The sequence below is a fragment of the Lithobates pipiens genome, unplaced genomic scaffold, assembly GCF_037356315.1.
Source record: "Lithobates pipiens isolate NorthernLeopardFrog02 unplaced genomic scaffold, aLitPip1_a1.2 Scaffold_16, whole genome shotgun sequence".
Classification (NCBI taxonomy): domain Eukaryota; kingdom Metazoa; phylum Chordata; class Amphibia; order Anura; family Ranidae; genus Lithobates; species Lithobates pipiens.
The window spans coordinates 644,941,810-644,966,392 of record NW_027507748.1 but is presented as its reverse complement, the minus strand read 5'-3'; the positions used below and the strand labels follow the sequence as shown (position 1 = coordinate 644,966,392).

Sequence of the window (24,583 nt, the reverse complement as noted above, 5' to 3'; positions counted from 1 at the left end):
CCCGAATTTCCCGGGACATTCCCGGGATTAAGACATTTGTCCCGAATTAATTTTGTCCCAGGAAAATTAATTTCCCGTTTTTTTGCCGCCGGGGTCGGCGGCCTGTGGAGACAATGTCTCCGCCGGCCGCCATTTTTAAGAAGACCAGAAGTTGGTCTACACCTGTGGCACCACCCACCCCTGCTCTGTGTGTGTGTGTGTGTCAGTGTAAAGTGCAGTGGGCGGCGCCACACTTAAATGTCTCAGCTCGGCAACGGCGGCATGTCGAGGGCCAGTCTGCCACTGTGGATGTCGGGGCGGGGGCCAGTCGGATGTCGGGGGCCAGTCATGGTATGTGGATGTCAGGGGCCAGTCTGTGAATGTATGTGGGGGCCAGTGGTATGTCGGGGGCCAGTCTGTGAATGTATGTGGGGGCCAGTGGTATGTCGGGGGCCAGTCTGTGTATGTCGGGGGCCAGTCTGTGAATGTGGGGGGCCAGTCTGTGAATGTGGGGGGCCAGTGGTATTTCAGGGGCCAGTGGTATGTCGGGGACCAGTCTGTGGATGTGGGGGACCAGTCTGTGGATGTGGGGGACCAGTGGTATGTCGGGGCCAGTCTTTGGATGTCAGAGGCCAGTCTGTGGATATCGGGGGCCACGCTGTGGATGTCGGGGGCCACGCTGTAAATGTGGGGGCCAGTGGTATGTCGGGGGCCAGTCTGTGGATGTCGGGGGCCAGTCTGTGGATGTCGGGGGCCAGTCTGTGGATGTCGGGGGCCAGTCTGTGGATGTCGGGGGCCAGTCTGTGGATGTGGGGGGCCAGTGGTATGTCGGGGCCAGTCTGTGGATGTGGGGGGCCAGTGGTATGTCGGGGGCCAGTCTGTGGAGGAGTATGTGGGGGCAGGTCTGTGGAGTATGTGGGGGGGCGGTCTGTGGATGTGGGAGGGGGCGGTCTGTGGATGTCAGAGGGGCACCAGATGTAAGGAGGGGCTCCGCTGATGGACACAGATGTGAGGAAGGTACCTCTGATGGGGCACCTGATGTAAGGACAGACTCCGCTTGGGACACCTGATGGCATCTGGTGGCATGGAACGTGGCTAGTGACGCGCGCATGGCTACCACTGATTCTGCATAATGGTGAGTTGAATGATTTCATTTCATATTACAATGTAATAATAGAAATAATGCGCTTCAATCATCCTGACACCATAACAATCATGGCGCCGGGATGATTGAAGCGCCAACACCAGGTATCTGGAGTATCTTTATCTGCTGATTGTCAAACTCTGGAAAACACATATTGCTATTGTGGTGTAGGATTGGGGGGCTGCTGTCCCTCCTTTCCCTCTTCCCCCCCCCCTCCATCCCGCATTCATCTCAGACTCTAACCACACCCCTTTGAGCCACTCCCCATGTAAGCCACACCCATATTTCGCCACAGCGCGCGCCGCATTTTTACCTTTTCGTATGCCACTGCCCCCTAATTATACCATGACTACGCCTACTGCCAAAAAAAGTGTCCGGAATTTTTTTTTTACAATGTTGGCAACTATGCACAATATAGTGCAGTGATCAACATAATGCCCCTTACATTTCTCATCTGTGGGAGGAAAAAATGCCCCTTTAACGATATACAGTATATGGTGATACTCTACAGTCTTACTCAGTACTGTGGTTGTGTTATGGCCCCTTCATAAAATCAACTGTCCCGGACTCGGAGCAATGTCCTTCTGTCACTCATTTGTTCCCCATTTTGGTCTGACCTATATAGACGTATATAAAATGAACTTTTTGATCTATCAAAAACTATTTCCCAGTGCTGAACCCTTCATTTGATTTCTAAATTGCTGCATTTGTAAATTCCAAAAGCCAATATAAAGGAATAGTAGTGGTAAAAAAACACTTGTGGGTTTAACCAATCTTATTTTTATTGTACAATTCTCCTTTAAGGGGGCGGGCAATGGGTGTGTCCTACGCCTGCATACTTTTGCTGATAGGTGTCCCTCATTCCCATCTCAGAACGTTGGGAGGTATGTAAAATGTATGCTGTAATACATAGCCTGTGAAATTCAACTGAGTTCCCTCTGAATAACGCAGCAAGAGAACGCTTTGATTGGTGGAGAGCTGGTCACATGACAGGTCCTTCTCTTATTTTAAACTCCCATTCATTTTAATATGGTGTAATGTAGATGTATTAAGACCAGGGGTGGACTGACAACTCATGGGGCCCCTGGGCGATAGGAGATTATGGGGCCCCCAGGCAATCCGAGATTATGGGAAGAAGGGGAGGTAGAATGACCCCAAAAATGGCTCAAACGGGACTCCCTCAAGCTCTAAAAAAGCCTAAACTCATCTCTACGATGGCATCATCCCCTGAGAGATCTGAGGTGGCTGGTCAGAGTGAGCCATCAGGGCTGGCAAATGTTGCAACTGTTTCCAACACTGCAGCCCCTGTCTATATTACTGAAGACGTTTTTTCCTCAGCCATGATAGGTTTTGGAAGAATGGTTAGCGGCTTTAATCGCATCGAAGTGTGGGGCAAAACGCGACAGGTCCCCATCCATTACCCAGGACCCTCAAACTAAGGAACTAGGGTCAGGAGAAGACTATTTTCTCTCAGGGGACCATGAAGAGGCTGATGACTCCTCTTCTGAGGGGTCAAATGTGGAAGGATCAGCTTCACAATCTGAAAGATTGATGGTGCAATCTCTTACTGACATGGTCCGTTCCACATTTATGCTACCCTTAACTGAGTCAGTTGATTAGCCCACTTCTTGTTTGGGTTCACTAAAGCCTCCTCAAGCTGTGCATACCTTTCCTGTCCATTCATTGCTGGAAAAGCTTATGTAAAAGCTTATGTATATGCTTGTTAAAAGATCTAGGGGAGAGGAGTAACACAGTCACCAACTCTCTGCTTAGGGAGCTCTGAGAACCAAGCGATTAGCAGTGTTTGATCGCTCGGATCTCAGTCTTAGAGCCGACGATGGACCGATGCAGCATTCAGCTAGGCAAGTATAATTCTTCAAAATAACAAAGCCCATACTTCTCTTTTAACACAGCTACAAAGCTAATAAATTGTTCAATATTGGGACATTTACCATATACAGTTCTGAAGTTTATTTACAGTTCATGAAATACACTGTATATTAGTTAAAATTATATTTTTTTGATATATGACATTTTTGAAAAATCAAAAAAACAAAAAAAAAGACCAAGAACAAAAAATGTGCAAAATCCTAGCTAGGTAATTTTGTTGATCTGTTTTTAAACAATAAAAGACTTCGATCCCAACTTGTATTACCAAAACGATGAACAAGCTGACTATTGCAGTGTCTGGTCAGGATGGTAACGATTTCTTCTGTCATATCTCCACGGATGGCCAGTGTGTGGAAGTGATCAAAGTCTTGTCTCCCTAGTTTGCGGAGACGCCGGGCCGCTGACCTATAACACTTCCATGGCTGAGGCTCTACTAGCAGATAGTCACACAGTGGTGTTAGCTTCTTAAGGAAGTCTACCAGTCCGTGGTCACCATGATTTAGATGGATCCACATGGTTATTGACATACAAAATCCAACGTCAAACCTGGCTTGGCCAAACTTTTCCAGGAATTTTTGTAAGATGTCCAGTGATGAGGGGTCCATGATATCCAGAGAAGAGAATGTGATGGAATCGGGGAAGGGGTTTCCAGTCTTAGCTCTGGTGATCAGATCAGGGTCAATGTCACAGCACAAGAAGTGGACATCTGGAAGGGCCTCCGAACTCCCCTTTGGTTGTAAGAGATGGTTATATAGACCAATACTGAGCTCCTGGAAAGACAACATAAAATTCATATTACAACCTGGTTCAGTGTCAACAATGTACATATAAAGAACTGTACAAAGACTACAGCATGTGTAACTAGAATATAAACGTAAACTATAATTTATAGTAAAAATAAATGATAGGAAGATACAATGGCTTAAAAAAATTAAAGCTTGAAAACTGTGTTGGGCAACGTATGCCTTTTTCAATGATAAAAAACAAAACAAAAAAAAAAAAAACACACACACACACACACACACACACACACACACACACACACAGTAATACAAGACAAGCACATGCAAGATTAATTGATATTTCAGAGAGTGTACCCAAGATAGGCACAGCATTTATAGAACACAAAATAGGCATGATAACCAAGAGCACCTAGTCAACAGGAAAACAAATCTGTCCCGACCTTGGAGGGGTAGAGGCAGTGCGAGAGTCATATAAAGCTATAAAATAACAGAGGCTTTGGTACCCAACAGGATAATGTAACTGAGGACATAACCTAATGGGAATTAGGATGAGAGAAACTGGTGCCCAGAAGTCTGCAGGAAAGAGTGCCCGGATTATCAGTGTACATGTCCCTTTTACATGAGGGTTCTGCATTATTTTTTGATGAACTGCACCACAACTCATAGTTCAAGTATAACTAAAGTATTTCGTTACAGATAGAGTGGGGAGGGATTAGAACACCTGTCAGGTTTTTATTGCCATCTGTGCGCCCCCCCCCCCCCCCCCCCCATTAAGGAGACTCACCCTCTCTATTTGTCAGGGATTATCTTACTTTGGAGGGATTTTCTGTTTTGGCTATGGGACAGGATGTGAAGAAAATCTCCCCAATGGGACACAGATGGCAAAAAAATAAACTGACAGGGGTTATAACCCTCCCTTATTCTATCCAAAATAAAAAATATATAGTTCTACTTTAAACATTTCCTGACTATGCTATAGTTTAAAGAGGACGTAAACCCTGATGGGTTTACTTCCTCTTTGATTCCATGCAAAGGTAAAGCATAATGGACTACTATGCATCGCATAGTAGCCCATAATGTGTCACTTACCTGACACAGGAGCCAGCGATGTCACCGCTGTCCCCTGTAGTTCGGAGCCCCCATCTTCTTGGTGGGTCTCGCTGCTCCGGAGCTGTCATTCGTCGGAGCCGCGATGATGTCACTCCCGCGCATGCGCACGGGAGCCGCCACTCGTGGCATATCGCCGTTAACTGCGGCGCGCTCAGTGCGCCTGCACGCCGCTGTCTTTCGGCAAATATCTCCTAAACCGTATAGGTTTAGGAGATATATTTCTTGGACCTACAGGTAAGCCTTACCTGTAGGTCAATGTGATTTGTAAGGGTTTACAACCACTTTAATGACAGCTACAGTGCAGTCGCACATTGCCAGGAAGGCGTCATATGAAGTCCTACCTTGATAGTGCTTCCTACGTGCCCACAGAACGGGATAAAGAGCCAATCACAGCAGCTCTTTACCGCGTGATCAGCTGTGTCCAATCACTGCTGATCACGATGTAAACACAAGCCGGTTATCAACATTTTGACAGCATGAGGGAAGAAGAGAAGAACTGATAACTGGCTTGTGTGAAAGGGACATTTACACTGATAATAACGGCAGTGATCATCAGTGCATTCTCAACAGTGCCCATCAGTACCGTCTCATCAGTGGCCCCTATCAGTGCCCATCAACACCATCTCATCAGTGCCCATCAGTACCCCCAAAAAATTACCTGTCTGCAAAATTGTATATCAAACTATGAAAAAGGCTTGTTTTTTTTATTAAAATTGTTTTTTTCCTTTTTCTTTGTTTAGCAAAAATTAAACAGCCCAGTGGTGAGTAAATACCACCACAGCTCTATTTGTGTGAAAAAATGATAAAAATGTCATAGGGTTACAGTGTAGCATGACCGCGCAATTGTCAAAGTGTGACAGAGCTTAAAATTGGCCTATCTCACAGTGGGCAGTTCTGCTGCCAAATACGACACATGCAAGTGCACTGCATGCATAATGGTGCGTGCTTTACACTATTAACTACTGCAATATTTCCTGCCAAGGTCAATTTTCAGTGCTGTCGTATTTTGAATGACAATTACGCAGTCATGCAATCCTTTACCCAAATAGTGCTTTCTTTTGTTGGTATTTGATCACCTCTGCGATTTTTATTTATTGCGGTCTAAACAAAAGAAGAGTGACAAGTTTGAAAAAAAAAAAAAAAAAAAAAAAAAAAAAAACACACAATATCTTTTACTTTTTGCTAAAATATCCCAATTTTTAAAAAAAAAACAATTGCATTGCTCAGTTTAGGCCGATATGTATTCTTCTATACATTTGTGGTTAAAAAAAAAAATAGAAAAAAAATAAAATAAAATCGCAATAAGCGTATATTGATTGGTTTGTGCAAAAGCTATAGCGTCTACAAAATAGGGAATAGATTTATGACATTTTATGATTTATTTATTTTTTACTAGTAAGGGTGGTGATCTGTGATTTTTATTGTAACTCTGACATTGCGGCGGACACCTCAGACACTATTTTGGGACCTGTGAAAAAAAAAAGGAAGGATAGATATGGCGCTGCTCTTATTAATTTGCAACCTTTTAGATACTTGAGGGGTGTGTATACCAGGGGTGCATATAATGCAAAAAGTGAAAAAAAAAATTCCAGAAAATAAGAAATGTAAAAGGATATTCTACTGTGTAAACTTCCTGATCGCTTATTTATTATAATGCATACTGTTAGAAGCATGATGTGCATTCAAACAAAAATAAAACAAAAAATAAAAAATGTGCCAACTTTTCCTGTGTAAAATCCACAATCCTGTGCAAAATCTGCAATTCAAAGGAACATTTCTGTGCCAAAAGACAAAACATATATTACTGGTATATAGCATTGCTTTGAAACTGGGCTCAGAAACATGCATATACCGTCCTTAAAGAGGAAGTTAACCCAGGAAAAAAAAAAAAACAACAAAAGAATAAAAAATACATAAAAATAAACCCTGCAAGGCAAAGGCATAATGAGCTAGTATGCATAGCATACTAGCTCATTATGAATAACTTACCTGAGATCGAAGCCCCGGAAGCGGTCCGTGTTCTTCATCTCCGCCGCTGCCATGTATCCCAGAGTGACTTCCGGGTCTCGCAGCTCTGGCGGGAGCTGTCAGTGACGGCACGTTCGCCTTCACTTGTAGCGCACCTGGTGCGTCTGCGCTGTAGACAGCGGTGCCCATTTTGTAAAATATCCCCTTAACCGTGTAGGTTTAGGAGATATTTCTTGGACCTACAGGTAAGCCTTAATCTAGGTTACCTGTAGGTCAAAGTGGTCTGTAAGGGTTTAAAACCACTTTAAAGCCTGGTGTATAAAAAGAGGTAATTCACCTTCACAGTATGAGCCACTGTATAAATGTCACTGGCAGGGAAGGGGTTAACACTAGGGGGGTAGGAAGGAGTTAAATGTGTATCCTAGGGAGTGATTCTAACTGTAGGGGGAGGGGACTCACAAGGGAAGGAGACCGATTGGTGTTCCACTGTACTGGGAACACACAATCGAGCTCCTCTCCCCTGACAGAACATGGATCTGTTTGTTTACACACACAGATCCACGTTCCGGCTCTGTTACCGGCAATTGCGGGTGCCCGATGGACATCGTGGTCAACGGACACGTGCACCGGCTCCCAAGTGACATGGCGAGGAAGCCCAGGATGTCATATGACGCCCGTCCAGGATGGGAAATCACTCCTGTGGATGTCATTTGACAATAGCCGGGATGTGAAGTGGTTAAAAAAAAGAAGGGATGAGGAGGTGACATAATGCCTCCTAATCACCTATCAAATGACCTCTGAAAAGCAATTCACTGCCAACCACCCCTTCAGAGGGCGACAGAAGTGTAAAGGTGGGGGATGTATCATAGCACACAGTGTGATTTCTGGGTGGCGTCCACTGTTAGGCTGCTTTCACACTGGGGCGGTATTCAGGCGTTACAGCGCTAAAAATAGCGCCTGAAAAAAAACGGCCCCTTTCACTCCAGTGTGAAAGCCGGTGGGCTTTCACACTGGAGCGATGCGCTGGCAGGACGGTGAAAAAAGTCCTGCTAGCCGCATCTTTGGAGCGGTGTATTCACCGCTCCTACCCATTGAAATCAATGGGACACCGCGGCAATACCGCCGGCAAAGCGCCGCTGCAGCGGCGCCTTGCGGGCGGGTTTAACCCTTTTTCGGCCGCTAGCGGGGGTTAAAACCACCCCGCTAGCGCCCGCAGACCGCCGCTAAAACGACGGTAAAGCGCCGCTAAAAATAGCGGCACTTTACCGCCGACGCCGCTCCCGCCCCAGTGTGAATGCAGCCTAATGACCAATCTGGAAGCTGGTAATAAAGAGGTCTATTGATTATTGATGATCGGATTTGGAATACAATATGAAACGCTTGTCTTGTATATCTGGGGTAGATTTCCCTACATGTGTGATCATAAAGCAGCCTCGTATGATGCCCCCACTCACTCCGGTGTTACATCCCACGTCCAGGGCCAGCAGAGGCCCTTCCCCTTTCTCATGTCGGTTCAGGAGCTCCAGCAGATGTCCCGGGGGAAGGAGGCTGAGTCGGTTCTCCGGCGGATGGAAGGTGTAGTAGTTGGGGAAGTTCCCGTATGGAGCAGCTCCAGGATCCTCCAGATCTGCCATAACAACACCGCTGCTGACAGCGTGCAGAGAGCCGAACTTCCGGCTGTAGCCATCTTTCTACACCCAGAGCACTGAATGCAGAGCGAGGGGCCATCTTCTTACACCCAAGGTGCACAGCAATGAGTTTGCGGTGTAGTGTCACATTTTGCTGCCTATCACAGGATGCTGCGGAAGTGACTATCCCCGAGCTTCAATTTTCAGTGTCCTCATCCCTATCCCCCTGCTTCAATGTTCAGTGTCCTCATCCTTATCCCTGTGCTTCAATGTTCAGTGTCCTCATCCTTATCCCCGAGCTTCAATGTTCAGTGTCCTCATCCCTATCCCCATGCTTCAATGTTCAGTGTCCTCATCCTTATCCCCGAGCTTCAATGTTCAGTGTCCTCATCCTCATCCCCGAGCTTCAATGTTCAGTGTCCTCATCCCTATCCGCGAGCTTCAATGTTCAGTGTCCTCATCCTTATCCCTGAGCTTCAATGTTCAGTGTCCTCATCCTTATCCCCGAGCTTCAATGTTCAGTGTCCTCATCGTTATCTCTGTGCTTCAATGTTCAGTGTCCTCATCCTTATCCCCCTGCTTCGATGAGGACACTGAACATTGAAGCATGGGGATCAGGATGAGGACACTGAACATTGAAGCAGGGGGATAGGGATGAGGACACTGAACATTGAAGCTCGGGGATAGGGATGAGGACACTGAACATTGAAGCTCGGGGATAGGGATGAGGACACTGAACATTGAAGCTCGGGGATAGGGATGAGGACACTGAACATTGAAGCTCGGGGATAGGGATGAGGACACTGAACATTGAAGCTCGGGGATAAGGATGAGGACACTGAACATTGAAGCATGGGGATAGGGATGAGGACACTGAACATTGAAGCTCGGGGATAAGGATGAGGACACTGAACATTGAAGCATGGGGATAGGGATGAGGACACTGAACATTGAAGCTCGGGACAAGGATGAGGACACTGAACATTGAAGCATGGGGATAGGGATGAGGACACTGAACATTGAAGCACAGGGATAAGGATGAGGACACTGAACATTGAAGCATGGGGATAAGGATGAGGACACTGAACATTGAAGCAGGGGGATAGGGATGAGGACACTGAACATTGAAGCTCAGGGATAGGGATGAGGACACTGAACATTGAAGCTCGCGGATAGGGATGAGGACACTGAACATTGAAGCTCAGGGACAAGGATGAGGACACTGAACATTGAAGCACGGGGATAAGGATGAGGACACTGAACATTGAAGCAGGGGGATAGGGATGAGGGCACTGAACATTGAAGCACAGGGATAAGGATGAGGACACTGAACATTGAAGCATGGGGATAGGGATGAGGACACTGAACATTGAAGCTCGGGGATAAGGTGAGGACACTGAACATTGAAGCTCGCGGATAAGTATGAGGACACTGAACATTGAAGCATGGGGATAGGGATGAGGACACTGAACATTGAAGCTCGGGGATAAGGATGAGGACACTGAACATTGAAGCACAGGGATAAGGATGAGGACACTAAACATTGAAGCAGGGGGATAGGGATGAGGACACTGAACATTGAAGCTCGGGGATAGGGATGAGGACACTGAACATTGAAGCTCGGGGATAAGGATGAGGACACTGAACATTGAAGCTCGCGGATAGGGATGAGGACACTGAACATTGAAGCTCGGGGATAAGGATGAGGACACTGAACATTGAAGCATGGGGATAGGGATGAGGACACTGAACATTGAAGCTTGGGGATAGGGATGAGGACACTGAACATTGAAGCTCGCGGATAGGGATGAGGACACTGAACATTGAAGCTCGGGGATAAGGATGAGGACACTGAACATTGAAGCTCGGGGATAAGGATGAGGACACAGAACATTGAAGCAGGGGATAGGGATGAGGACACTGAACATTGAAGCTCAGGGATAAGGATGAGGACACTGAACATTGAAGCATGGGGATAAGGATGAGGACACTGAACATTGAAGCAGGGGGATAGGGATGAGGACACTGAACATTGAAGCTCGCGGATAGGGATGAGGACACTGAACATTGAAGCTCAGGGACAAGGATGAGGACACTGAACATTGAAGCACGGGGATAAGGATGAGGACACTGAACATTGAAGCAGGGGGATAGGGATGAGGGCACTGAACATTGAAGCACAGGGATAAGGATGAGGACACTGAACATTGAAGCTCGGGGATAAGGATGAGGACACTGAACATTGAAGCAGGGGGATAGGGATGAGGACACTGAACATTGAAGCACGGGGATAAGGATGAGGACACTGAACATTGAAGCACAGGGATAAGGATGAGGACACTGAACATTGAAGCAGGGGGATAGGGATGAGGACACTGAACATTGAAGCTCGCGGATAGGGATGAGGACACTGAACATTGAAGCTCAGGGACAAGGATGAGGACACTGAACATTGAAGCACGGGGATAAGGATGAGGACACTGAACATTGAAGCAGGGGGATAGGGATGAGGGCACTGAACATTGAAGCACAGGGATAAGGATGAGGACACTGAACATTGAAGCATGGGGATAGGGATGAGGACACTGAACATTGAAGCTCGGGGATAAGGATGAGGACACTGAACATTGAAGCTCGCGGATAGGGATGAGGACACTGAACATTGAAGCTCGGGGATAAGGATGAGGACACTGAACATTGAAGCATGGGGATAGGGATGAGGACACTGAACATTGAAGCTCGGGGATAAGGATGAGGACACTGAACATTGAAGCACAGGGATAAGGATGAGGACACTGAACATTGAAGCAGGGGGATAGGGATGAGGACACTGAACATTGAAGCTCGGGGATAGGGATGAGGACACTGAACATTGAAGCTCGGGGATAAGGATGAGGACACTGAACATTGAAGCTCGCGGATAGGGATGAGGACACTGAACATTGAAGCTCGGGGATAAGGATGAGGACACTGAACATTGAAGCATGGGGATAGGGATGAGGACACTGAACATTGAAGCACAGGGATAAGGATGAGGACACTGAACATTGAAGCATGGGGATAAGGATGAGGACACTGAACATTGAAGCAGGGGGATAGGGATGAGGACACTGAACATTGAAGCTCGGGGATAGGGATGAGGACACTGAACATTGAAGCTCGCGGATAGGGATGAGGACACTGAACATTGAAGCTCGGGGATAAGGATGAGGACACTGAACATTGAAGCTCGGGGATAAGGATGAGGACACAGAACATTGAAGCAGGGGGATAGGGATGAGGACACTGAACATTGAAGCTCGGGGATAAGGATGAGGACACTGAACATTGAAGCTCGCGGATAGGAATGAGGACACTGAACATTGAAGCAGGGGGATAGGGATGAGGACACTGAACATTGAAGCTTGGGGATAGGGATGAGGACACTGAACATTGAAGCTCGCGGATAGGGATGAGGACACTGAACATTGAAGCTCGGGGATAAGGATGAGGACACTGAACATTGAAGCTCGGGGATAAGGATGAGGACACAGAACATTGAAGCAGGGGGATAGGGATGAGGACACTGAACATTGAAGCTCGGGGATAAGGATGAGGACACTGAACATTGAAGCACAGGGATAAGGATGAGGACACTGAACATTGAAGCAGGGGGATAGGGATGAGGACACTGAACATTGAAGCTTGCGGATAGGGATGAGGACACTGAACATTGAAGCTCAGGGACAAGGATGAGGACACTGAACATTGAAGCATGGGGATAGGGATGAGGACACTGAACATTGAAGCTCGGGGATAAGGATGAGGACACTGAACATTGAAGCAGGGGGATAGGGATGAGGGCACTGAACATTGAAGCACAGGGATAAGGATGAGGACACTGAACATTGAAGCTCGCGGATAGGAATGAGGACACTGAACATTGAAGCAGGGGGATAGGGATGAGGACACTGAACATTGAAGCTTGGGGATAGGGATGAGGACACTGAACATTGAAGCTCGCGGATAGGGATGAGGACACTGAACATTGAAGCTCGGGGATAAGGATGAGGACACTGAACATTGAAGCTCGGGGATAAGGATGAGGACACAGAACATTGAAGCAGGGGGATAGGGATGAGGACACTGAACATTGAAGCTCGGGGATAAGGATGAGGACACTGAACATTGAAGCACAGGGATAAGGATGAGGACACTGAACATTGAAGCAGGGGGATAGGGATGAGGACACTGAACATTGAAGCTTGCGGATAGGGATGAGGACACTGAACATTGAAGCTCAGGGACAAGGATGAGGACACTGAACATTGAAGCATGGGGATAGGGATGAGGACACTGAACATTGAAGCACGGGGATAAGGATGAGGACACTGAACATTGAAGCAGGGGGATAGGGATGAGGGCACTGAACATTGAAGCACAGGGATAAGGATGAGGACACTGAACATTGAAGCATGGGGATAGGGATGAGGACACTGAACATTGAAGCTCGGGGATAAGGATGAGGACACTGAACATTGAAGCTCGCGGATAGGGATGAGGACACTGAACATTGAAGCTCGGGGATAAGGATGAGGACACTGAACATTGAAGCATGGGGATAGGGATGAGGACACTGAACATTGAAGCTCGGGGATAAGGATGAGGACACTGAACATTGAAGCACAGGGATAAGGATGAGGACACTGAACATTGAAGCAGGGGGATAGGGATGAGGACACTGAACATTGAAGCTCGGGGATAGGGATGAGGACACTGAACATTGAAGCTCGGGGATAAGGATGAGGACACTGAACATTGAAGCTCGCGGATAGGGATGAGGACACTGAACATTGAAGCTCGGGGATAAGGATGAGGACACTGAACATTGAAGCATGGGGATAGGGATGAGGACACTGAACATTGAAGCACAGGGATAAGGATGAGGACACTGAACATTGAAGCACGGGGATAAGGATGAGGACACTGAACATTGAAGCTCGCGGATAGGGATGAGGACACTGAACATTGAAGCTCGGGGATAGGGATGAGGACACTGAACATTGAAGCTCGCGGATAGGGATGAGGACACTGAACATTGAAGCTCGGGGATAAGGATGAGGACACTGAACATTGAAGCTCGGGGATAAGGATGAGGACACAGAACATTGAAGCAGGGGGATAGGGATGAGGACACTGAACATTGAAGCTCGGGGATAAGGATGAGGACACTGAACATTGAAGCTCGCGGATAGGAATGAGGACACTGAACATTGAAGCAGGGGGATAGGGATGAGGACACTGAACATTGAAGCATGTAGCTCAGGATAGGCACTACAAGTCCCAGCAATGCAAAACCTACTAGGTAACAAGGGAAGTATTAGTGTTGTAACGAACGGCCCAGTGTTTGTGTTGTGTGTAACATCACTTCCGTAACATTATGTGATGATTTTGCTGAACTGTATTGCCGAAACTATGTTGGAACGCACGGCGCGAGTGTTTGGAACGCATCGCGCATGCGCAGTACGCAATTTCTGGCGGAAACGTCACTTCCGCAGCATCCTGTGATAGGCAGCAAAATGTGACACTACAGCGGTCTTCTGTCAGATTAGCCGATGGTTCATCAGATTAGGCGACCTGTCAGAATGTGTAACGGAAGTGACGTTTCGCCGTCGCCATCTTGCTACACCCCGCACTCCTCCACAGTAACGGTTCACTGAGAAGGGGGAAGGTGACATCTTGTTACACCCACCGGAGTTTTGCATTTTACACTTAATTTTAACAGTAAAGTGAAAATATAAAGTGAAATGCAGTACTACAGAACTCCAGCTAAATGTTTAGATGTTTCATTTTAAAAGCAAACCTGTGAGGTGAACAGGCTTGCTGCTGCTTTTAAAATTCAACATCTAACCAGTCAGACGGGGTTCTAACTACTGTATTTCACTATATAAACTCAGTTTACTTTTAAAAACAAGTGTAAAATTCAAAACTCCGGAGGATGTAAGATGCTTTCCCCTTACTTGTTACACATTCTGACGGGTGGTCGAATCTGTCGAAACAGCAACCCATCAGAATTGGTAATGAAAGTGACGTTTCCTTGTCACCATCTTACTACACCCCGCACTCCTCCACAGTAACGATACACCGAGAAGGGGGCAAGCGGACATCTTGTTACATCCACCAGAGTTTTGCATTTCAGTTATTTTTACAGTATTTTTAAATCCATCAGACTGTTTACATGTTTAATTACAATATATGTAACAACATGTCCGCTTGTCCCCTTCTCGGTGTATCATTACTGTGGAGCAGTGTGGGGGTGTAGCAAGTTGGCGGCGATGGAGCTTCTGCTAAAAAATCTGACGGGTCACCATTTCTGACGGAACACCAGTGTTTCATCAGATTAGGCGACCTGTCAAAATGTATAATTCAAGTGACGTTCTGTCGCTGCCATTTTGCTACACCCCGCACTCCTCCATAATAAGGATACACTGAGAAGGGGGAAAGCAGACATCTTTTTACACCCACCGGAGTTTTGCATTTTACACTTATTTTTAACAGTAAAGTGACTTTCTATAGTGAAATACAGTACTAAGAACTCCGTATGAATGTTTAGATGTTGAATTTTAAAAGCAGCAAACTTCTGTTGGATTAACAAACCTGTGACGTGAGCAGGCTTGCCGCTGCATTTAAAATTCAACATCTAACCAATCAGACAGAGTTCTTAGTACTGTATTTCACTATATAAACTCACTTTACTGTTAAAAATAAGCATAAAATGCAAAACTCAGATGGGTGTAAGAAGATGTCCGCTTGCCTTCTTCTCAGTGTATCGTTACTGTGGAGGGTGTAGCAAGATGGTGGCGAGGAAATGCTACTTCCGTTACACATCCTGACGGGTTGCCAAATCTGATGAAACAGCTCCTAACTGTCCCTGAGTTGGAACAATGTCCCTCATTCCTCCTCATTTGTCCCTCATTTTGGTCTGATGCATATACAGTACCTGTAAATAAAATGCACTATTCATCTATCAAAAAGTGTTTCCTAGGGCTAAAACGTTCATCCAGTTTGTACATTGTTACATTTGTACATCTCAAAAGCCAATATAAAGGAAAAGAAGTGTTAAAAAAAGCCCTTGTGGGTTTAACTAATAATTGTTTTTGTATAATTCTTCATTAAGGCTCCATGCACACTGAAGCTCAAAAAAGCTATTTCTGGACGCCAGATTGCTGGCAGAAAACGCTGGTTGAAAAACCTGCTTTTAACAGCGTTTTATACTAGCGTTAATGAGCGTTTTACAGCGTTAGCGTTAATGGGCGTTTTTTATAAAAATACACAGAGGACACTCCAAAAATCCCACAATGCATTGAAAAATAGAATGCCGAAAACGAATGAACGAGCGTTAATGAGCGTTAATGAGCGTTAGACGTTTTTTGCCGCTGAAAAACGGCACTTTGAACGCGAATTTCTGGCGTTCAGAAAAAAGCCCATAAACTCCACTGCTCATTAAAGCTGAAAAACGTACATGTGTGCATGGACACATAGGCTAACATAGAGTGGAGTTTATGGGCTTTTACAAAAAACGCCCAAACTCCAATAAACTGCAGTTTATCAGCTTCAGTGTGCATGGAGCCTAAGGGCGCGTGGCAGGGGGTGTGTCCTATGACTACATACTTTTGCTAATAGGTGTCCCTCGTTCCTATCTCAAAAAGTGGTAGGTATGTCTATTGTCTATCCCTTCATGGAGGATTGTTTCTGCAGTTGTCCACCCACTAAGGCCCCATACACACGAACGGACTTTGTACAAACTTTCCCTTGGATTTTTGTACAAAGGGCGTTGGCCGTAAGTTTGTATTGCATACACACGATCTGACTTTTTAGGCAACAAACACAAACATAGTGACATTTCAACGTACTGGGGACGCTTCAAAAGAGGACGTTTAATTACTCCAGCGCCGCCTTTGGTCAACTTCTGTATTGCTGTCTGATCTTTTGCATTGGTTCTGAGCATGCGTGTTTGTACTTTGTACAAAAGTCTGATGGTTTTGTGTACACATTATCAGACTTTGCTCCATCAGACTTATGTTGTCAAAAACTTTGTCCGTTCGCACAGCCAACAAAAGTCTGATGAAAACCGAAAAAAGTGTGTCCGACGGAGCGTACACACGGACGGATGTTGCCTCAAAACAGCTAATTTGCAAGTTTGTTGTCAAAAAGTCAGATCGTGTGTATGGGTCTTTACATTACTCTAATTATTTACTGTTAAACATGGTAGTAAACACAAATATTCAAAGTGCTGGGCTAAACAAGTTAAAGTGTCACTTAGCCCTGGTTCACATTGATGCGATTTGACATGCCAAATTGCATGCCAAATCGGCGGCAATTGCTGGCAATAGGAGTGTCCAAATCATGTGGCGCTTATTAAAAGAGGGACTTTAATTGGTACACTGATGTAAAGGGGGACTCTCATTGGGACACGTGATATAAAGGGGGACTCTGACTGGGACATCTGATGTAAAGGGGGACTCTGATGGGGACACCTGATGTAAAGGGGGACTCTGATGAGGACACCTGATGTAAAGGGGGACTCTGATGAGGACAATTGCTGTAACGGGGAACATTGATTGCGGCACCTGCTGTAAAGGGGAACATTGAGTGCGACACCTGCTGTAAAGGAGAACTTTGATTGGGACACCTGCTTTAAAGGGGGACTCTGACAGGTACACTGATGTAAAGTGAACTCTGATTGGGACACCTAATGTAAAGGGGGACTCTAAGCCCTTGTACACACGGTCGGACATTCCGATGGAAAATGTCCGATCGGACCATGTTGTTGGATAATCCGACCGTATGTGGGCTCCATCGGACTGTTTCCGTCGGAATATCCAACGGACCAAGTTTTCCAGCTTGGCTATAAAATTTTCCGACAACATGATCCGATTGTAGAGAATTCCGATCGGACAAAGTGCCACGCATGCTCATATCAAAAGTACACATGATTGGCCTACTTTAATGTTTTATTAGAGCAAGATTTGGAACTCTTCCCTAGGTAGACATTGATGCATTGCAGGAATGTGTGCAAAATTGCGCACATCCCACAATGTGTGCAAAATGTGTGAATGTGTGCAAAATTGCATGCATACACAAACACACACAGCCCTTTCACAGGTGTGCATTCTTTTTTTTTTTCTTCTGCAAAATAAAATAAAAATAAAAGTGACGTTAATTCTTAATGGCACATAACATGCCTTGCTTTTGTGCTCATTTGTCTGTGGCAAAACACGATAAGAAATTGCCATGCGTTTTATTGCAGTGTGATTTTTAAAAAGGTTCTTTTGTGCATTCTTCATGCGTAGGGCACCCCATTGAAATGAATGGACTATCCTATAAGCGCATATAAGCACATCTACAATGGTGTGAATGGAGCCCTTTGCTCTGCTATTAACCTCGCCCCCTCCACCTTGAAGTTGGTGGTGGGGGGGGGGGGGGGTGCAGTTTGCCATCTTCGCCCTGGGCGCCGGATGACCTTGTCCCAACACTGGTTATTGGGATGTATGATAGGCAATTTTTGAAGAGTAATAAATGAGATTTGCATGCTAGAATAAATGAGATTTCTTACACATATACCGTAATGTATTCCGAAGAACTACCGGACAAAAGGAACATAATGCCAGCTCAGAAGAAAATAATCTTTACTGTACCAATCCGTATATCAGCTTTAATCTTATGTTAACTAGGTTCAGATGAGTTACAAAAATAGTCATCATGCACAACACTCAGAATCTCATGTCAGATGTGTTGTCGTGCTGGTGGAATAATCAATTCTAATGAAGATGATGTAAAAATACATGTCTATATAACTAAATAATTCAACACTTCAGCTGTAAAGCAACATTCAGTACAATATATGTAAACTAAGCAGCTTCACACTGCTACAAGTCATATTAATTCAATAAAATGCTGTTAGAATTTTCCACGTGCATTTATAATTTAGCAGTACACATCTGCCTGATTGTGTCTACTATACGCAATAAGTGTCAGTGAATTGATTTTTATAGCCTTGTATGATTAAGGTTCAGATCACATTAAGCCATGATAATGTTATTTGGATATTCAGTGGAAATGGCCTGTTGGTAGTAATGTGTATGCCCTGGCATAAGTGGCATTTAGTGTCTGAATCTGTAAAGATGCCAGTTGGTAATAAATAAATATGGAAGACAGAATGAATGAGTTCTTGGATTACAGGGATGTTACACAGGTATTGTATGTGTGCAATCATTTAATGAATATCTTCAGTCTTGGGTTGTGCCAAACAGCTGGAGAAAAAATGAGAAGATGTATATGATATCCAGATAGATGTTGAGGGCTCCAAAGATGTACTCCTCAGGGCTGAGTGTGAACCGCCGGCTGCCCATCAATATCTGGGTGTCAAATGCCAAGAACTGTTGAAAGGAAACAAAAATTATAATAAGCAAACCAGAAACTGTATATCATCTCAGTGCCTAGTGTGAGGACACGATTGGGGCCAATGTGATGGTATCGCATGCTAAGCCTCGCATGTTGGCCAACAAAACCGTGGAATATTGTCCAAAGGGCGTTGGCCCAAACTTGTCTTGCATACACACGCCACACAATTGTTGGCCAACAAATACAAATGTAGTGCCGTACTACGTTGTTTTTCATCTCTTTAGCACCACCCTTTGGTCTCCTTCTGCTAATTTTGTGTTAGTAGAAGTTTAGTGAGTGTTGATTCGTGCTTTTCATTTAGCGATTTTCGGTTCATTTCCGAACGGAAGTTCGTCAACCAGACACAGTTTCAGAATCAGAGGAGATAACGTGTTATTTATTATTGGCCTTGGAGTTATTGCTTTGACATTATTTTTTGGTTGAACAATGATTTTATTTGGTATATTTTCTATATTTTTGGATGCATAGATCAGTGTTTCTCAACTCCAGTCCTCAAGGCGCCCCAACAGGTCATGTTTTCAGGATTTCCCTCAGATGAAATTGCTGTGGTAATTACTAAGGCAGTGAACCTGATCAAATCACCTGTGCAAAATAATGGAAAGCCTGAAAACATGACCTGTTGGGGCGCCTTGAGGACTGGAGTTGAGAAACACTGGCATAGAATGCACTTTTCGGTTAAGTTCTTTTGGCAGATAGCATGTCTAATTTTATATGTTTTCTTTTTTTAATGCACAATAAAAAACATTGTAGAGAATAATACTTGGGTATGTGTTTTACTTAAAATGACAGTTTGGGATTAGGCAGTTACATTTTAAAAAATACAATGTAAAATTGACAAGGGACACCAAGATTAGAGGTCGACCGATATGGGTTTTTCTCTGGCCGATGCTGATATTTAGAAATCACGGCGGCAGATGGCTGATATATGATGCTGATATTTTTGGGCCGATATGTTAGGCCGATTTTTTTTTTTCCCTTTTTTTTCCTTTCATCTCATAAAATCTAACAGACACCTTTCCCACTTGGGCGTTTTTTCAGGCGCTTTTGGGCCTGTAAAGTGCCTGCAAAACGGCTCCCCTGCAGTCTATGAAAAAGACAGAGTGCTTTCACACTGAGGCGATGTGCTGGCAGGATGTTAAAAAAATGTCCTGCAAGCAGCACCTTTGGAGTGGTGTATACTGCTTCTCCACCACTCTTGCCCATTGATATGAATTGGCACCACTGACGAAGCGCATGCAATGCAATTTGGCAGCGGCGCTTCACGGGCGCATTTAACCTCTTCCTCGGCAGCTAGCTGGGTTATATGCGCCCCACTAGCAGCCGAATAGAACTGCTACAATGACGGTAAAGTGCCCTCGGCGGCTGTCTCGGCTCCTCCCCTCAAGAACTAAGCACCTTCATGCGAGCTCTTTCGCATGGTGGTTAGTTCTTGCGGGCGCACTCCCGGCCTATAGCCGCTCACTGTATCACTCGGCCCCACCCCCCGGCGCGCCGTGTCATTGGATGTGATTGACAGCAGCGCGAGCCAATGACCGCTGTTTTCAATCCATCCACTCTAACCAATCAATGGCCAGACTGAGCGGCAAAGAGGAGATCGGGGGCGCGCGCAGCAGGTGAACGGGCTCAGGTAAGTAAGACGGGGGGCTGGGGGGCCGGTATTGTCGGATGTTTTTTCACAGGTGAAAAAACGTGAACCATTTCAACCCCTTAAGGACCAAACACCCTCGCCCCCTGAGGTCCCCATTGGTGACAGTGGGTGGGGGTTCCTCCCTCCACAGCTGCTGTCACAGTTAAAATCAGTGTGCCTGTGTGGGGCTCTGTCCACAGAGCCCTGCCATTCATTCACAATGTTCCGTGAATGCATAAACTACCTTCCACCACCACTGCAGATGGCTTTTTTTACTTGCAAAAATATGTACATTTATTATTTTGTACTTAAAGGTGAACTTAGCCTTTCATTTTTTAGTCACCTATCATCCTGTATGTAAGAAATGTCTGCATGTGTACAATACAGAAAAAGCACTTGCACTTACCAAAGTAAAAACAATGGCTCCCAGTGCTGCATAGACTGCATGAAGCCATGGCACCTGGAGGGGAAAGTCAAGAAAACACTCAGTTATTGTTTTTTTTAAATATAATGTTATGATCTATTCTTTACTGCTAATCGTCGGTTATGGTTGTTTGGTTACAGATACAGTACACTAAGGGTGCATTTGTGGAAAGACTAGTCCATGGCCTAGAGTGGCAAGATTAAAGTGTATGTATACCCTAACAATGTCTTCTCTTACTTGTTCCTTTTTAGTTTGTTACCCACTTGCTGACCACCTGGCCCTTTTACTGCTACAGGGTAGAACTGCACGATTCTGGCCCAAATGAGAATCACAAATTTTTTGCTTAGAATAAAAAAATCACGATTCTCACGACGTAAAATATTTCACATTATACAAATAAAATGGGTTAACTTTACTGGTTCGTTTTTTTTTTAAATTCATTAAAGTCATTTTTTTAAAAAAAAAATTGCATTTGAAAGGCTGCTGCGCAAATATAGTGTGATATAAAATATTGCAACAACCACCATTTTATTCTATAGGGTGTCTACTAAAAAATATATACAATGTTTGGGGGTTCTAAGTAATTTTCGAGCAAAAAAAAAAAAATATTAACTTGAAACCAACAGATGCCAGAAAAAGGTTTAGTGGCAGTTCACACTAGCGCGATGCCAGACATCGCATGTAATCCGCAGCGCACGGCTGTTCACATTACATGCGATGTCTGTGCGGGTGCGATGTCAGCCATACAGATAGTATGGCTGATATCGTACCGCATTCGGTCCAAACACGCACAGGACCCTTTTTTCTGTTCGGACCAGAATCGGATCGAATGTGTGTTCACACATATGCGATCCGATTCATGTCCGAACTGTCAGTTCGCAGTGCGATATGTGAGCTGAAATGGGAGTGTCATTAACATATAATGACACTCCCCATCAGATCGCATATGGCAGTGTGAACTGCCGTGCGTGTCAAGTGCGATGCGGGAACCTGCAGTTGATTCGCAGGGTTCTCGCATCGCACTAGTGTGAACCGTCACTTAGTGTTTAAGTGGTTAAACTTTTTTCACTTACATACATAGTCTATTCCATTGACAATTTGTTACAATGTTTATACTTAAAGCGGGATTCCACCCTAAAGTGGAACTTCCGCTGATCGGAACCCTCCCCCCCTCCGGTGTCACAATTGACACCTTTCAGGGGGGAGGGGGGTGGAGATACCTGTCAAAGACAGGTATTTTCACCCACTTCCAGGCATAGACTCCCGTGGGAGTCTACGCCATTTCCTGCCCTGCCGCGCTGTCTGCTGGGACACACACGGGTCCCAGTGACAGCGCGGAGATTTCCTATTGCGCGGCACGGCTCGCGCATGCGCAGTAGGGAACCGGGAAGTGAAGCCGATTCACTTCACTTCCTGATTCCCTCAACTAGAATGGTGACTGCAGCAGCCGAGAGCCGAGCGATCGATCGGCCTCGGCTGCCGGCATCGCTGGAACCCGGGACAGGTGAGTGTCCATTTATTAAAAGTCAGCAGCTGTAGTATTTATAGCTGCTGGCTTTTAATATTTTTTTTTTTGGTGGAATCCCTCTTTGAGTTCAACTGATAAAGAATGTTTTGATTTTTGGCAGACTGCCCAGTTTTTCTCTTCCTTTCTTTTGAGGGCTGTGGCTTCAGAAGAGCAGAGAGAATTCTTTGCATAGAAAGAATTGTGAAACACTTTAGTCAAGATCGTGATAACGATTCTTGACGATTAATTGTGCAGCTCTACTACAGGGTGGCAGCTGTGTGCAGGATCATGTATAAATGAATGTGGTCCTGCACTTCCGCCTGCAGGGGGCGCATGTGTGCTGCCAGCAGACCGCTTCTGCTGTGATAGTTCACAGCAGAAGCAGATCTGTGGGCGTGCCGGGCACTCGATGTCCTCTGGCGCCCATCGATTGTCAGTAAAACACAGAGGGGTTGATTTACTAAAGGCAAATCCACTCTGCACTACAAGTGCACTGCAAGTGCAGTCGCTGTAGATCTGAGGGGAAGATCTGAAATGAAGGGGAGCTCTGTTGATTTTATCATCCAATCATGTACAAGCACAAATTATGTTTTTTTATTTTCCTTGAATGTCCCCCTCGGATCTACAGTGACTCTACTTCCAAGTGCACTTGTAGTGCAAAGTGGATTTGCCTTTCCTAAATAAACCCCAGAGAACGTAACCCAGATATGTAAACAAGGTATCTCAGTTCTGACAGGGGGGAAGTATTCTGTGTCTCGGCAAAGCAGGGAGTAGAATCAATCTCTTCCCTTAATGAAAGCAGCACACAAAAACACTGGTCAGGCACACAATTAAACCTTTGATCGCCCTAGATGTTTAACCTCTTCCCAGCCAATGTCATTAATACAGTGATACACATATACATATATATATATATATATATATATATATATATATATATATATTTTTTTGTAAATTTTTATTTATTAACAGTTTTTCAACACATATAATATAGAACATATGTCCCCCCAGACCCTTGTGCAGCCCTCCAATCAATACCAAATCACATACCACGTTCACCAACTGTATCCCACAAAAATCATACTTGACAGTGCATATTTTTAGCACTGATCACTGTATTAGTGTCACTGCTTCCCACAAAATGTCAAAAGGGTCAGTTAGTGCCTGATTGGCCACCGCAATATCACAGTACCGCTATAAGTCGCTGATCGCTGCCATTAATAGTATCAAATAAATAAAAATTCCATAAATATGTCCCATAGTTTGTAGACGCGATAACGTTCGTGTAAACCAATCAATATACGCTTATTGGGATTTTATTTATCAAACATGTAGCAGAATACATATTGGCCTAAATTTATTAAGAAATTAGTTTTTTTTCAATTTTTTCTGTTGGATTTTTTAATAGCAGAAAGTAAAAAATATAGTTTTTTTTTTAGAGTGTCAATCTTTTTTTGTTTATAGCGCAAAATAATAAAAAACGCAATGGTGATCAAATACCACCAAAAAAAATCTCTATTTGTGGGAATAAATATAAATTTTATTTGGGTACAGTGTCGCATGACCTTGCAATTGTCAGTTAAAGTAGCGCAGTGCCGTATCGCAAAAAGTGCCCTGGTCACAAAGTGGGGTAAATCTTCCAGTGGTCAAGAGGTTAAATATAGCGAAGTGTTTTGACGCTACAGAGTTTCCCCATGATCCCCTCCCTAGATCTCAGGCGTTATCCGAGGTCCTGGCAGGGCCTGTGGAAGCCTCCCACATTCTCCAAACACTGTTAATGCAGATCTTCCCTAGTCCCTGCCAGGACCTTGGCTGACAGCAGGTCTGTCTGTAGTGTGTTATACAGTATATGGCAGCATGGTCCTAAAATGTCAATTAACATGAATACTTACATATTGAAAGGGGATTAGGATGACAAGGAAGAGGCCGCTAAAGAAAAGAACCATAACGAGCACAAAGAGTACACCATGACAGGAAGTGAAATCCACCTATAAAAGCAGAAGAAATATATATCAATCCTCATTCTACAACCTCTGGTGTAGGAGTCGGGGTTAAAGCAGTTTCAACTGGGATTGGGCCCCTGCTACAGGAGAGCCTAGGCAGGTCACCATCCCTTTACT

At 44.9% G+C, this 24,583-nt stretch overlaps 2 protein-coding genes across 3 annotated transcripts in view; both read right to left on the bottom strand.

Moving 5' to 3' along the window:
- Window positions 1–1,880: 1,880 nt before the first annotated feature.
- On the bottom strand, window positions 1,881–8,577 carry BCDIN3D (BCDIN3 domain containing RNA methyltransferase). Of its 2 annotated transcripts, none has more exons than XM_077484318.1 (2): window positions 8,247–8,577; window positions 1,881–3,783 (listed from the first exon to the last, which is right to left on the bottom strand). In XM_077484318.1, exons 1-2 carry the CDS (start codon window positions 8,466–8,468, stop codon window positions 3,214–3,216), a joined length of 792 nt encoding a protein of 263 aa, XP_077340444.1. In that variant the 5' UTR covers window positions 8,469–8,577; the 3' UTR covers window positions 1,881–3,213. The 2 variants fall into 2 exon arrangements, with proteins under 2 accessions (XP_077340444.1, XP_077340445.1); XM_077484319.1 differs by having other exon boundaries at window positions 8,289–8,572.
- Window positions 8,578–18,113: 9,536 nt separating this feature from the next.
- LOC143984039 (protein lifeguard 2-like) overlaps window positions 18,114–24,583 on the bottom strand; it is a 43,843-nt gene continuing 37,373 nt past the window's right edge. The window contains exons 10-12 of the mRNA XM_077484314.1: window positions 24,356–24,451; window positions 20,939–20,992; window positions 18,114–18,880 (exon numbers count right to left, since the gene is read on the bottom strand). Of these exons, the coding sequence (XP_077340440.1) occupies window positions 18,731–18,880; window positions 20,939–20,992; window positions 24,356–24,451 (300 nt within the window). The 3' untranslated portion in view covers window positions 18,114–18,730. The remainder of the gene's footprint in view (window positions 18,881–20,938; window positions 20,993–24,355; window positions 24,452–24,583) is intronic.